We start from the raw sequence: 15605 nt of genomic DNA on the forward strand, positions 1-15605 counted from the left end.
AGCCGACCCGTGCGGCGCGGGGATGTCTGGGAACGGCATAGCACGGGGCCGTGGCATGCCGACCAAGCCCATCCCAGACATGACACGCCACACGCCTCTGTGATCCCCAAGTGTCGCCTTATCCCATATCCAGCCATACCACTATTCCATTTCGTCGCCTTTAAACAATTCGCCAAAAGATAGATGGAGTACGTCTCTCACCGACTCCTAAGCACAAGAGAGCAGATCCCATCTCCTCTGCTTTCTTTTGTTGGAGTTGGAGCGACCTTGACCGACTGCACTGCACGGAGGGAGGGAGAGACCGGCCCGGCCCTGGTCAGCGCGCGGCGCGCGGCACGGCACTTCCTTCCGGGGACCGTGTCGTGCCGTGTCGGGTCGCAACAAAACAAGCCACGTCCCCGTAAACAGCCGAACCGCGTCCCGTCTTTGCCGTATGCCAGTCGGAGCCGGCGTGCCCCGCCGCGTCACATCAACTACCCGACCCCGTTTCGGCTTCCCTTCCCTTCTATTCTCTTCGTGTATATATGCCGAGCAGCGCCACAGGGGAATTGAGGAGCACATCCAGTACCAATTTGACTCAGAGTCAGACCAAGAAACAGAACACACAAGCAAGGAAGGATCAGTAGTTGGGCGTTGAATTGTTTCGTTGTGAGTTGTTACGCCATGGACAAGATCCTGGCTTTCTCGATCCTGAGCTCGTCCCCGGCGGACATCGCGGGCGGCGGCGCCGGGTACGCCACCACGCGCGTCATCTCCTGGCGGAGCGGCGCCGACACCAAGAAGCAGCAGCAGCAGCAAGCGGAGGAGAAGAAGAAGAAGGTCCGGCAGAGCGCGCCGCTGGCGGAGAGGAAGCCGGAGGCGAGGTTCGCGCCCGAGTTCGATGGCATCAACTGCTTCGAGTCCATAGTTTCCTTTTGAGTACTTGGCCATCTCCGGGGAAGGAACTGATCAATTTTGTGCCTTTTCGATCCCCTTGTGATCTTTTTTGGTTGCTTAATTTAGCGATGAAGAGACCCGCAATCTGTAAAGATCTTGTAGTACATGCAATACAGCAAAACAAGCAAGTCAATGCTTGATCGTGTTAATGCACTGATCCGTCGTATGTTCGTTTCGTATTAAGAACTTGATCGTGTTCTTGTTGTGGCGAGACCATCCGATCTGACGCCGACCAAGCCAAAACATAATCACACACGTTATCTATCCCCCAACCACGAGAGTGACGCGTTAGCAAACGAGATCGGACATCTGGCGCGTTGCCCGTGAGAAACGTGCCGACTTTTCTAGGAGTAGCATTCAGGTCGGGCGCTTTCAGCCCGGATTCGTTTGTCCCAACATCTCTATCGCTTACTAGTAATGCTTTTGCAGAACAAACAGCTAAGTAATCCACCGCACATGGGTATTAATTAAAGAAGAGCTCTCGTTAATGAATTTGGAGCAATCTCGATTACATGAATGAATTGGGAGCAATCTCGATTACATGAATTGGGTGGCTCTGTCTGTACAGCCCCGTGGAAGAACGCTCAATTAGCAGCGACAAAGCGAGAAAGAAGTAATGAACACCCCGCATCGGGGGATCAATGATCAATCGTTATATACAAACAGCACAGCGTTGGTCATACGGGGGAAGCAGAGGAAACTTTAACGCCAGACGATGGTCTCGAAGCAGTCGATGCCATCGAACTCCGGCGCGAACCGCGGCCGCCGCGGCTCCTGCGATTTCCCCTGCTCCGCCGCCTCCGCCGGCTGGCCGCCGCCGCCCTGCCGCCCTGCTCCGGCCTGGTTATGGTGGTCGTCCTGCTGCTGCAGCTTCCTCCCCCGCCACGACAGCCGCGCCCAGCTCCCGCCGGCGATGTCGGCCGGCGACGCGCTCAGGATCGAGAAGGCCAGCACCTTGTCCATGGCGACGGCGAAATTGAAATCAAAAAGCTCGATTGATCAGACACCGGATCCTGGATGAACAACAGGTTTCGACTTTGCTCTTAGATCGATGGGCGATCGATTTGGCTTTGCTTGCTTGCTTGATTGCGTGCTTGGTAAGGTTTGGTGACGGGATCGGAGGAACGGAGCTCGGCTTATATACGGGGAGAGCTTGCTTGGGCATGGCGGTTTCCTTCCGTGGTGCGTTGGAGGAGTTCAGAATATTCGTGGACCGCGGCCGCTGCGCGAGGGAGAGACCAGAACGAGCTCGTGACGCACGCGGTGGCGTGCTGGATGCTAACGGCTCCCGCGCTTTCTCGGGTGCGCCCGTTTTTTTTTCTTCCTTCTCTTCTAGCCTGGCCCGGTTGTTGTGGGTCCCGCATGGCAGCGGGTGTGACGTGTCATCGGGCAGATGCCAGTGGTGTTGACCTATATTGACCGGCCGGGCGCCTGAGGTTCTTTTTTTTTCGTGCACGTGCGATTTGTGGACGTTGTTCGTGGGCTGCTGGGTTTGGCAAAATAATACTGTAGCAGCTAACAGCCTTCTGTTTTGAGGCCCAAAAGGAAAACACAGAACAGGCAACAGCTTTCTGTCCCGAGGCCACAAGCCCATATCTTGTGGCGTGTTACAGTCTTCGAGGGCACCCAGTACATTCCACGGCCCAGCCTTGTATTCAGTTGCAAATAGTACTCCCTCCGTCCCATAATAAGAGGCACGCACGCGTCCTTAGATCATTAATTTAACTAACTAAATATAAATTAAATAATTAAAAAATCATATCATTAAAAAGTTCTTTCAATAACGAATCTAATAATGTACTTTTTGTTAAGTAAAATACATATTTAATTAATCAAATTGAAAATCTAGTGATGCGTGCGCACCTCAGATCATGGGACGGAAGGAGTAGTACTCTAGTACGAAGAAAAGGTTAGTTCTTCCGTTTAGGCCCAAGAACCACAGAAATTTATACACGGATTTTTCATTGGAAGGCTATCGATAAATTTTTGCATTTTAGATCCCATGCTCCTTTCCTGATGCGGAACTATTCATAAGAATTTCGAGTAAATTACCCGAAAAAAATAATAAGAATTCAGTGTAAATTCAGTGTAAATTTCAAACCCTTGGGTACGCGTTTTTAGCTTTGCTCGCTGGCCGCTCAGCTCCTTCGGTTTTCCGCACGTACGTTCCGTGGACTTCTCAACCTGACTACTGTCAGGTGTCACTCAGTGCCTTCTGTTTATAGTTTTTTGGTGACCACACCAGTGACTGCGGACACACATCTTTATTTCTGCTGGCGATGGCACAAGCCAGAGCTTGCAGTGACGCAGGATTGTCAAACAAGTTGGAAAAAGAAGGCAATGGTGGCAGCGACCGATGCTAGGCTCAGCAAGTTTGACTGGACTGAGACTGACCTTTGGTGGGCCGTGCAGGCAGGAGGCGCGAAACGAGTAGACAGAGAAAGAACGCTGTATCACCGTGCCTGCAATGTGCAATGCAAGCTGTTGAACAAATGAACGGCACAATATATGGAGTATATAAATAATTCGGATTTCGAGATCATTCCCGTAAAGATAAACGCAAGGATGTACAGCACATTCAAGCACAGCGAGTACGTAATCGATGACTGAACGTACATAAAGAGGATAACCTGTGCTATTTAAAATTTTACAAAGCAGGAACAAGATCGAAGATGCTTGTACCTTCTTCGCAAAGATCATGGATGTCTTGCAACCCGTGCCTATACCCACTCAAAAACATACTGGCCGGAGTTACTGCCAAATCCTATCATCTGAACGACTCCCCGTGCCCGTTCGATGCTATACGCCTATGCTCACTCCAGAGTCCAGACTCATGTTAGTGATGTTACTGCTAAACTCTGTAGTCTGTACTCCGTGAGTGTACACAATATTTTGGCGGTTACAGTAAAAAATTCCTCTGCGAGGGGTGGAAGGAAACAAGACCGGGCCCCGCTACAATCGATGCGGTGCAGTACCCCATGTCGTTTCCCTCCAAATTTCACCCTCCATTCCGTAGCTCCTTCCCCACTTTTGCCGGACATGCGGGACCCGCCACGGAAAAAGCTTTTAGTTGCCGCAGCACCTCTCACCGACATGTGGTCCAAGAAATTTGTAGGCCCGCATATCAGTGAATAGATCGAAGTGCATCTACGTGCGCTACGTTTTCTGCAGAGCTTCTGTGGCGCCGAGTCATCCTTCGTTCGGACACTGGCTCCCCCGCCGCGAGTGCCCAGCTGGGGAAATATCTTCCCTTGAGTGGGGCCCATGGACGGGACCGGCCCCATCGAACCGTGATACGTGTACGGTATACCGGGGAGTGTGGGTCCGGATTGTCATTCACGGGAAAGGGGATGGGGACGAGACGCCGGGAATATGGCAACTGGGCCCCCCGGCTTAACAGTTGGGCGCGCGGATTTTTTGCTTGCCCGCGCATTTTTTTCTAACAGGCTCGTTCCGTGGAGGCAAAATGTGGTGCGGTCGTAAAGCACAAAGGAATTCAAGCTCTTCCCATTTGCCCACTAGTTGTCCTGCTAGCACCATAGGCTTTCGATAGTTTCGCAAACATTCTAAAAAAATAAATTGGCTTCACACTTTGTGTTGTTTTGTTTCTCACTGTAGTTTACGAATGGTCAAATCGAAAAGCGCAATCATGCTTAAGGTATCCAGGACACAGTAGAATGTCTGCTGGGAGTAGTAGAATCAGTAGAAACAACACACGTTCTTCTACAACACCCACAAAAGCAAAGCAACAACACCAGCATCGAAAAGGTTGGGAACTCCAAAAGCGCCCAAGCCAAGAGCAGCAGCGTCTCACTCTCCACTCTCACACTCACACTCCTCCATGGCCACCTCCATTCCCATCTTCCTATAAAACTTCCCCTGCCGCCGCACAACCCAGCCGCCCACAATGCCTTCCCCTCCGGCTCCGCCCGCAATGCGCTGCCTCTTCTTCTTCCTCCTCGCGGCGCCGCTCGCAAGCGCGTGGCGTCCATGGCCGCCGCGCAACGGCAGCAGCAACGCCGCGTCCGGCATCGGCGTGTCGAAGAAGTTCGAGGGCTCGTCAGACTTCGTGAAGCTGGAGTACCACATGGGCCCGGTGCTGGCGGCCGACATCACCGTCCACCCGATCTGGTACGGCGCCTGGCCGGCAACCCAGAAGCGCACCATCCGGGCCTTCCTCCGCTCCCTCTCGCCGGAGGCCCAGAGCGCCGCCGCCATCCCTTCCCCCTCCGTCGCCGCCTGGTGGCGCACCGTCCGCCTCTACGCCGACCAAACCGACGCCAACGTGTCCGCCGTCGTCAACCTCGGCCAGGAAAAATCGGACACCCGGATGTCCCGGGGAGCGTCCTTAACCCGGCTCGACATCCAGCGGGTGATCCACGACGCGGTCACCGCGCGCACGAAGCCGCTGCCCGTCGACTCCTCCGGCGGACTCTACCTGGTGCTAACCTCCCCGGAAGTCCACGTGGAGACCTTCTGCGGGCAAGTCTGCGGTTTCCACTACTTCACCTTCCCTTCCATCGTCGGCTACACGCTCCCCTACGCCTGGGTCGGCAACTCCGCCGCCCGCTGCCCGGAGATCTGCGCCTACCCGTTCGCCATCCCGAGTTACGTAGCGAACGGCCGGAAGCCGGAGATGGCGCCGAACGGGGACGTGGGCGTGGACGGGATGGTGAGCGTGATCGCGCACGAGCTGGCGGAGGCGGCGTCGAACCCGCTGGCCAACGCGTGGTACGCCGGCGGCGACCCCTCGTTCCCGACCGAGATCGCGGATTTGTGCGAGGGGATTTATGGGACGGGCGGTGGGGGAGCGTATACTGGGCAGCTGCTTACTGATGGGAGGTCTGGAGCTGCGTATAATGTTAATGGCGTTAGGGGCAGGAGGTTCTTGGTTCAGTGGGTCTGGGATCCTTACCGGAGCTACTGCTCCGGCCCCAACGCGCTCGATCACCAGTAGACTTGGCGCCGTGTGTAGCGCGTCGAGTAGTAGTAGTAAGGAGTAGTGTTGTTTCCGCCATGGATGGAATGGAGGGGTTCCTTCCTCGGGACATCTATCTCCATTCATGGCCATGGGAGCGTTTTCTTGTATAGAGTCAGTGAGCTGAACTGAAGCAGAGATGGCGAGTCGGGCTGGTCTTTTTGGGGGGGACGGACGGATGGTGGTAATGTCAGCTGAGACTGTTTTGGATCTTTGGAATTTGATGATGGTCTTTTGTCTATCAGCGTGTTCTTATCGCTCGAAATTGTTTGTTGCGAGCAATAGTTGAGGACAGAGATTTTGCAGGTAGGAGTTCACCAGTCTCCATGGAAATCCTGGAAATTAGACAATCAATTGCACAAATGCAGTACAGAGCTGCATGTCTCCAGGGAGATATGCATGTGTGCATCAGTACACTCTACAACTGAAATTATTACAGTGCCGTCAGTAGCACACAAGCTGGTCATGTAGGATGATGGCCACTCTGCGAAATGAAATGATCACGGGACTCTAGCTAGCTCATGCCGGTGAGCAGGTATACAGGTTGGCGGTGCAGTGTCAAGTGCGATACAATGCAATGCAACGGTGGAGCATGGGCGTTTTGCGGTTTTGTTCTGTAGCGCACTAGGCTTTCAGCTAGGCGTCGACCGATCACAAACTGCAACAAACTGCTGCCCCGTCCCGTAGGCTCAGGACTCACTCACTAACTCACTCCGTCAGGCCGCTGCGTAGCATTAGCAGGATTGAATTATTGGCTGCTTCCAAATAGGGCCGTGGTGGTGTTGGTACTAGTGTGAAGGAGTCATGGCCACCGCTGGTGGGCGGTTTGGATCGTGACAATGTGTGTCCTGCTCGCTCTCTCGCAATGATGGCTAGATTCGACCGTGCATAGCGGCCGGTGGTGTGTGTATATGCACTTGAACCGTACGTGCGTGTGTGCAACGGGGCGACTATAATGCATCGATTAATCAACCTACACGTAAGCACGGCTAATAGATTTGCACGAACGATCGGTCGGCCGGGCGCCGGCCATGAATGCTAGCTACTCTGCTCCTGCGTGTAGCCTCGATCGAGCCGCGTTCTCTCACCGTCCGTGCGTGCGACCGATCCGTGGAGGCGCTGCATTATTGCCGCGTAAATCGATTTTTTTGGTCCCTGGCCGGATTACCACCGATCGATCATGGACGTCGTTGGGGAAGGGGGGAAGAAATGCATATATCCACGGTCGGTGGTTCTTCAGCGCGCCGGGTTTTGTACGTTCTCGCCAGAATGGAGCGGCACGTCATGTCCTCCGTGATCCTGCCACTCCCCTCGCCCAATAGCCTTCTTTACTTAGCCAATGTTGCATAATTTCTTAGGAAAGATCACATGCTCAGCTAGCTAGATCACCAGTCAAACCTAGTAAAGGACCTAAGAGCAACTCCAGCCGGCCTCCCCAATTTTTATTTTAGAATTATGTAATGAAAAAAAAATTATGTTTAATTAAATTTCATCGAGTTTAGTTAAATTTCACATACTTCATTTAAATTTCGCCGAATTTAGCTAAATTTTGTCGAAATTCAATTTTTAGGGGAGTTGGTATTGGGGGCCGCGGCTGGATCACGGCAGAACCCTAAAAAAGGACTGCGCCGGACGCCAAATGGGGGGCACAGCTGGAGATGCTCTAAGGGTGTCATGGTGTATGTTTCTGTATCCTTTCAACAAAGATGTATGTTTCTGAATTGATGATGCAGAGTTAAAATTGTTCTCCAAATAATAAAAACTTACCGACATGTCACGTAAAGGATATCCCATCTTGAGAGACACCGAGTAAGTATATACTCCATAAATCCGCACACTGGTGTGAGTAATAATGCTCTTCGGCCACCCCCTTCCCTTGGAGTAGTACTACATATGCCACACTAAATAGCTTTACCAAACCATGTTGTTCACTTGTTTATCGGCACATACGGGTGATATGTAAACAGAAGGCATGATAAGAAGAGAACGGGAGATGTGTAAGATCACATGGGAATAGAAGGCATTAGAAGAGAAGCAATCCGCATGGCTCGTGGTATTGGTGCACATTCCGTTTTTTAGGCTCTTTACATCTTCCACGCCACATGTCTCTGGGTGTCAACGGACTAGCCAAAGCCAGAGTTGCCTCGACCAGGCCTTTCGTTGCATGGCCGATTGTGTCATGGAAACAGTCGACCTTTGAGTTTGGCCACATTAAACTCAACAGAAATTCTTCAGTAGAAAGAAAGGTTTGCCGTGCGGCGTGAAGTGTGACGCAACGATGAAATACAGGCATTCCTCGAATTTCTTACGTAGCTCACTAGGCCTTCAGGTTGAGTTTATATATGCGTATTGGTCAGACACAAACTGCCAAAACTGCTGCTCCGTGCAATGATCGCGTGTTGAATGTCCTACTGTCAATGCAACAATGATCACGTGTATTGGCGCCGGTGTATATATGCGTGCAACGGGGCAACTAATAATGCATCGATTAATCAGCCCACACGCCAGTCGTTCAACTATTTACCGGTTTAATTAATTGTTTGGAATCTTCTATATGCATGAAACATGGTCAATTTTATGGTCATGGCTGCTTCCAATAAACTACGTATCTAAAACCCCCAGAAAAAACAAGTAAAGGTGTCAACTAGTTATTACTCTGATCTCTATTTCAAACCGTAAGATGTTTGAACTTTCTTAAGTTCACTTTTTTTTAAAGGACCAAGATTGACTAATATCATTAATAAGTATACTAGCTTAAGATAACAAAGTTTAGATGTCGGTATATTTTTCTATAACTTTTTTACCATTTTCTAGATTGATAAAGTAGAGTTAAATTGTTCTCTGAATAATAAAAGCTACCAAGATCTCAAGGGCCACCTATAGGCTATTTGCACCTCATGGTTCGGACACCGAATAAATACTCCACCAATATGCACACTTGTGTGAGTAATAATGCTTTTCGACCACTTCTTCCTTCTACATAGCATGTCACTCTGTCTTTACCAAACTACATATGCTATTCACCACATTCAAATTTCTAGCCACTAATCATTATTTTATTGGGAATACATATTAGCACACGAGTGAATGAGTGATGCAAAAACAAAAGATACTATAAGAAAAGAACCAGAGATATGTAAGAAGACGTGGGAATAGAAGACATCGGAACAACAACAAGCAGGGTGGCTCGTAGTATTGGTGGATGTCCAGTTTCTTAGGCTCTTCACATGTTCCATGGCGCATGCCTCCTAGTGTTAGTGCACTCGGGATAGCACCAAATGACTCATCCGGACCTTTCGTGCCATGACTGTCCGGTTATCTTGTGGAAACACTCTCGACCCCTTGGTTTTGATGCACCCAATATGACTTAACTTCATAAGAAAATATCATACAAATAGAGATAGTAGATTGGTACTTCCTTCCATAATGCTGAAAGAGACAACCTCGTTGTTACTCCTATATCTTTTGTCCATCTAGAGAGACATCAGCAGCTGGATTTTTCATAATAAGTTTTGGAGCACAATGAAGATCATGGCTGCCATCAAGAATGAAGCCCGCCTTTGCTGCAAGGCCGACAATTTTGGGTTCGGCAAGCTCCTCTTCGGCTCCGATGATGTCCTTCATGGTACAATGGCTATCCACTACGCTAGAATACACCTTTGGATATCCTAGCATGCCATAGCCTCAGAACTGAGATGTAGGAGTAAATTCTATAACATAGCTCTAGTAGTGGACCCAGAGAGATTAGTATCTAGATGTCATTTTCTTCTTTTTTTTTATCATTAATCTGGAATCTTAAAACACAAACCATATCTAATGGCCGAGGAATCAACTTATCTCTAACTAAAAATCCGCCAACTTAGATATAACAAAACCATGGAAGTATTACAAAACCTGCCTAGATCAACCTATTGTACATGTATTAGTCTTGCGATTCCTTAACTGCAGAACACAATTGTTGGTTGGTCAATATGCATGCATGGTTCCAGTTTTCAGCGTAAACACATAATTTAAGACTACCGAAAAGTGCATCACTCGCGACTGGGGACACAAACACCCCAATATAAATGAGCAATTTAAGACTACCGCAAAGGGCATCACGCTCGGGACTGGGGACACAAACACCTCCATATAAATGTGCCAAACTATCCATATACTCTTCACCAATGAGCAATGACACACGGCTTTCACTAACCCGGCCTCATTTCTCATTGTAGATGCTGGGTTTTAACTTTGGGTGAATGTCTGCCTGTGGGTGCGTGGTACACACATCTTTAGGATTAGGAGGCGGCGGGAATCAAATCGTTACTTCTGCAATTCTTTCGAGCCATCAACAGAGTAGAAATCTCCGGAAAATATACACAATGCAGAAGGTCGGTACTTCTGCAATTCTTTCAAGCCATCAACAAAGTAGAAATCTCCGAAAAACATACACAATGCAGAAGGTTGGTACTTCTGCATCTCATGACCGATAGATAGGGGCTTGGTCGATCTTTATCGTCTGACCATGATGATGCTGTCCTGCTCGCTTGATTGGGCCGGTGCGCCTTGCCTGGGTCTCTCTCCGAGTGGGCGCGAGACGGCCCACTGACACACCTGGGTTGGGCCCTCCTGCGTTCCTTCTTACAGATCCGCCGCGTGAAGGGTCAGGTGTGGCGGCGGACGCGCGCAGATTCAGAGGAGGATGCAAAGCGTAGCGTGGTAGCCGTGTGGCCACAAAATGGTCAGAAAGTTACGAGATGTTCTGCATTCCTTTTTTTTTCCAAGTGCAGAAATTAATTTAGACACCTTAACATTGATGTTCCATGGTGGAGATTTGACTTGTGGCCGCAGGCAAGTTGCCATGGGTGAGGAAACAATAAACATGGTAAATATCAAATCTAGCATGAGTTGTAGATGGAGACGGCATTCACAGACAGATTATTTCGAGTAAGAGAACCGAAAGCTTTTTAACCATCATCAGCGTCAGCGGCCTCATGTGTGTGCGCTTCATGTTGTGCACTTGTGCCTGATGAATTGGCTGCCATATGCACTTGATTTTTTTCACGTGTACAGCTTTTTCTCTCAAAAAGATGGTTCATGTTGTGTCCTAGTATGTGCCAATGAACCGGCCACATTGCTCCAAAAAGTTCAATTACTTAGTGATTACTTGTGAGAATAATGTTTTTCCCTATATGTATATAAGGGTGCAACGAAAATGTCAGATGTTCAAATAGCATGTATACGTTTGTTTTCTGTGTGTGCATGTATAAGCTTTCCTAAAAGTATAAACACTTATCCACTGAAATGATCAACTTGTTGCAACTTAATTAACACGTCTCACGTTTGGTGAGGCAGCTGATATGATAGTTTTGCTACTCTTTACTCAATGAGCTATTGCTTTCTTTTTGGGCCTACTATAAGAACAATATGTACTACATTTTAATAGTGAAATAATAGGCGAATTGATAAAGCTAGGTAACTTGCACGTGCAATTAAGTAAGGACGTACATGAGTTCATTAAGTAGAAAATTTATTGGCGTGCATCCATGGGCCATTGTCCAGTTCAGCTTATAAATTACTAACTCGGTTCAACAATTAGCATCGAACCGCTCTGTGCAAAATGAAGGGAAGTATCTAGCAGTTCAACCAAGTGTATAAAGCAACGCAGGTCCAAACTAGCTCTTGTGCTAATGTTGGATCTCTTATTGGAATGCGGCCAAGAACTGTTTCTTGGAATCTACTATGTGATCTGTAGGATTGAGAGGCACTGGGAATACGGGTGCAACAACTCTGAATGATGAAGTGAGGTTCTTCAGAATGAACCTTGCAACATGTTTTACAATGAGCAGCAGCCATCGCTTGCCCATCTACCAGGGTCAGGTTTAGGTGTGCTGAAACACGGTTCCCCGGCCATAAAAGGCCACTGGTCGTCGAGGCCGCACCGGTGCAAATCTTCACATGTGCCTATCAAGAAAACATTGAAGATCTGCTCCCTTCTTTCTTAATTGATTTAGTCTATTGGATTTGCAATTTATACTTCTGTGAATTCAGGGTGCCAATTTTGAAAAATATAACACGACAAAACAAAGAGCTCACCGCGTGTCCATGCATCTGTGCCGCGATCGTAGATTTTTCCTTCGCGGGTGCTAGCTAAATGTCTACCGTAGATGGCTAGAGGCGGCCGCGCGCGGTGTTGCATGGTGGCGCGGTGCCCTGTCTCACGACTGAGAGAAGAAACGTCAGATTGATGATCGATCAATTTTTGAGAACAACAGACAACATGCATGCATCTGTTCTACAGTAAGTCATCGATTGCCAGCTTGCTAGGCCAATCAGCTTCCTAGGCCCATCGGGCTACCCTTTGATGTTGGTTGTTGGGCTTTAGGGAATTAGACGCGGGGGGCGAAAATGCTAAATGCCAGGGTATATGCTCAACAGAATGTATTTTTTCTTTCTAAAAAAATAATAATGTATTTTTTGGTAAGAATTGCTGGCGCCTCTGTCGTGGAATTCAGCTTCAGGGCTCTGCTTCACGGGATGTGGTTTAGATTAAGAATCATCTAGATGTTCCCTTCAGCACGGAGCTCATCATCCTGGCTTCCTGGAGTATTTGGAACATGTGAAATACTCCGTAATGCTATCTTCGAAGGAATAAAGCCTAGCCTCTTCGGCTGCAGGAGGATTTTCAAGCAAGAGCTCACCCTGGTCTTTCCCAGGCCTAAAAGAAAGAAGCTTGTTGGCTTCAGAAACTTGATAGATAGCTTCAGCTAGTCTTTCCATTTTGTTCTTGCTTTCTTTGTTTCCTTTCTTTTCAGAGTTGTAGAGTTGGTTGTCCTTTTTAATTACATATGCAGTAGTAAAATGGTCAACAAAAGTATGCTTTAATCATGCATACTTCTCGTGAATGGATAAACACGCACTTGAATTCTACCTACTTGTACAATTGTGCAAATCAAACTACCCACACATAAATCTTTCTAAAGAACCTCCGACAATATCTTGAATTAATAAAAACGAGCAAAGACCTAGCTACCCAAAAGCAAGGCAATGAATGAACTGCGTTCGCGCAAACTGGACGTGCCTGTTTTCAACAAATATTTCTATGTAGCAATTATATATGATGATGACCTAATTAATAATGGACACATCCACCAAATTCATTTGAAACTAACTAAGGACACACTCGGAAGGATCCAGATCGATGAAACGCCAATATAAAGTTATAAACCATCCATTTCTGACGCTTCTCAGCTACACACAGTTCCTCTAGCGAACGAGATATTAAGGATCCCTCACGGATCGCCAATATGCATATGCATGCATGTAGATCACACGACAACTGGCTGCCTGATGAGCCGCGTGGGAGTAGGAGGTGTTGGGAATTAAATCCAAACCATCGACTGCCGCCGGACATTCAGCTAGAGATAAGCCTCCTCTATACCCGTGATCTATTGCCATTCTTTGAGTTCAGGCCTCCCGTAATGTGTTAGTATTGCTAGCGGTGGTCAATGGTTTTCGAAGGTTGTTTTCTTTTTATCAGGATTTGCCTGTACTTCTCCTTTCTTCTCTTAATAAAGTTCGGCTACCAGGCTCTTTGAGCGATGAGCGTCATCGACATTCCTGCCTTCTGCTTCTGCTGTGCAGCATGCTACAATGGCCAGAACACACCTTTGGATATCCCGGCATGCCATAGCCTCGGAATTGGGATGTAGGAGTAAATTCTATCACATAGCTCAAGTAGTGGACCCAAGAGAGATTGGTATCTAGATGTCATTTTGTTTTTTTTATCATTAGTTTGGAATCTTAAAACACAAACCATATCTAATGGCCGAGGAATCAACTTATCTCTAACTAAAAATCCGCCAACTTAGATATAACAAAACTCTGGAAGTATTACAAAACCTGCCTAGATCAGCCTATTGTATATGTATTAGTCTTGCGATTCCTTAACTGCAGAACACAATTGTTGGTTGGTCAATATGCAGGCATGCTTCCAGTTTTCAGCGTAAACACATAATTTAAGACTACCGAAAAGTGCATCACTCGTGACTGGGGACACAAAGACCCCAATATAAATGACCAATTTAAGACTACCGCAAAGGGCATCACGCTCGGGACTGGGGACACAAACACCTCCATATAAATGTGCCAAACCATCCATATACTCTTCACCAATGAGCAATGACACATGGCTTTCACTAACTCGGCCTCATTTCTCATTGTAGATGCTGGGTTTTAACTTTGGGTGAATGTTTGCCTGTTGGTGCGTGGTACACACATCTCTAGGATTAGGAGGCGGCGGGAATCAAATGTTACTTCTGCAATTCTTTCGAGCCATCAACAACGTAGAAATCTCTGGAAAATATACACAATGCAGAAGATCGGTACTTCTGCATCTCATGACCGATCAATAGGGGCTTGGTCGATCTTTATCGTCCGACCATGATGATGCTGTCCTGCTCGCTTGATTGGGCTGGTGCGCCTTGCCTGGGTCTCTCTCCGAGTGGGCGCGAGACGGCCCACTGACACACCTGGGCTGGGCCCTCCTGCATTCCTTCTTACAGATCCGCCGCGTGAAGGGTCAGGTGTGGCGGCGGACGAGCGCAGATTCAGAGAAGGATGAAAAGCGTAGCGTGGTAGCCGTGTGGCCACAAAATGGTCAGAAAGTTACGAGATGTTCTGCATTCCTTTTTTTTTCAAGTGCAGAAATTAATTTAGACACCTTAATACTGATGTTCCATGGTGGAGATTTGACTTGTGGCTGCAGGCAAGTTGCCATGGGTGAGGAAACAATAAACAGGGTAAATATCAAATCTAGCATGAGTTGTAGATGGAGACGGCATTCATAGAAAGATTATTAATTCGAGTAAGAGAACCGTAAGCTTTTTAACCATCATCAGCGTCAGCGGCCTCATGTGTGTGCGCTTCATGTTGTGCACTTGTGCCTGATGAATTGGCTGCCGTATGCACTTGATTTTTTTTTCACGTGTACAGCTTTTTCTCTCAAAAAGATGGTTCAATTTGTCTCCTAGTATGTGCCAATGAACTGGCCACATTGCTCCAAAAAGTTCAGTTACTTAGTGATTACTTGTGTGAATAATGTTTCCCCCTATATATAAGGGTGCAACGAAAATGTTAGATGTTAATTCAAATAGCATGTATACGTTTGTTTTGTTTGCGTGCATGTATAAACTTTCCTAAAAGTATAAACACTTATCTACTGAAATGATCAACTTGTTGCAACTTAATTAACACGTCTCACATTTGGCGAGGCAACTGATATGATAGTTTTGCTACTCTTTACTCAATGGGCTATTGCTTTCTTTTTGGGCCTACTATAAGAAAAATATGTAATACACTTTAATAGTGAAATAATAGGCGAATCGATAAAGCTAGGTAACATGTGCGTGCAATTAAGTAAGGACGTACATTAGTTCATTTAGTAGAAAATTTATTGGCGTGCATCCATGGGCTATTGTCCAGTTCAGCTTATAAATTACTACCTCGGTTCAGCAATTAGCATCTAACTTCTCTGTCCAAAAAGAGGAGAAGTATCTAGCGGTTCAACCAAGTGTATAAAGCAATCACGAAGCAATGCAGGTCCAAACTAGCTCTTGTGCTAATGTTGAATCACTTATTGGAATGCGGCCAAGAACTGTTTCTTGGAATCTACTGTGTGATCTGTAGGATTGAGAGGCAGCGGGAATAC

At 47.6% G+C, this 15605-nt stretch overlaps 3 protein-coding genes across 3 annotated transcripts; 2 read left to right on the forward strand and 1 right to left on the reverse strand.

Moving 5' to 3' along the window:
• Positions 1 to 482: 482 nt before the first annotated feature.
• Positions 483 to 1112, forward strand: LOC100833421. The gene has a single exon (XM_003557093.4). It carries the CDS (start codon positions 664 to 666, stop codon positions 916 to 918), a length of 255 nt encoding a protein of 84 aa, XP_003557141.1. The 5' UTR covers positions 483 to 663; the 3' UTR covers positions 919 to 1112.
• Positions 1113 to 1399: 287 nt separating this feature from the next.
• On the reverse strand, positions 1400 to 2216 carry LOC100830582. The gene has a single exon (XM_010229763.3). The coding sequence runs from the start codon at positions 1897 to 1899 to the stop codon at positions 1639 to 1641; it is 261 nt and encodes an 86-aa protein (XP_010228065.1). The 5' UTR covers positions 1900 to 2216; the 3' UTR covers positions 1400 to 1638.
• A 2404-nt stretch (positions 2217 to 4620) lies between these two features.
• LOC100831201 (protein EXORDIUM-like 3) lies at positions 4621 to 6155 on the forward strand. The gene has a single exon (XM_003561095.4). The coding sequence runs from the start codon at positions 4844 to 4846 to the stop codon at positions 5891 to 5893; it is 1050 nt and encodes a 349-aa protein (XP_003561143.2). The 5' UTR covers positions 4621 to 4843; the 3' UTR covers positions 5894 to 6155.
• Positions 6156 to 15605: the final 9450 nt, after the last annotated feature.

The sequence above is a fragment of the Brachypodium distachyon genome, chromosome 1 (assembly GCF_000005505.3).
Source record: "Brachypodium distachyon strain Bd21 chromosome 1, Brachypodium_distachyon_v3.0, whole genome shotgun sequence".
NCBI lineage: Eukaryota > Viridiplantae > Streptophyta > Magnoliopsida > Poales > Poaceae > Brachypodium > Brachypodium distachyon.

Bases quoted from the DNA above. Each gene is read 5' to 3' on its own strand.
- LOC100831201 (XM_003561095.4), top strand. From the start codon at position 4,844: ATGCCTTCCCCTCCGGCTCCGCCCGCAATGCGCTGCCTCTTCTTCTTC.
- LOC100830582 (XM_010229763.3), bottom strand. From the start codon at position 1,899: ATGGACAAGGTGCTGGCCTTCTCGATCCTGAGCGCGTCGCCGGCCGAC.
- LOC100833421 (XM_003557093.4), top strand. From the start codon at position 664: ATGGACAAGATCCTGGCTTTCTCGATCCTGAGCTCGTCCCCGGCGGAC.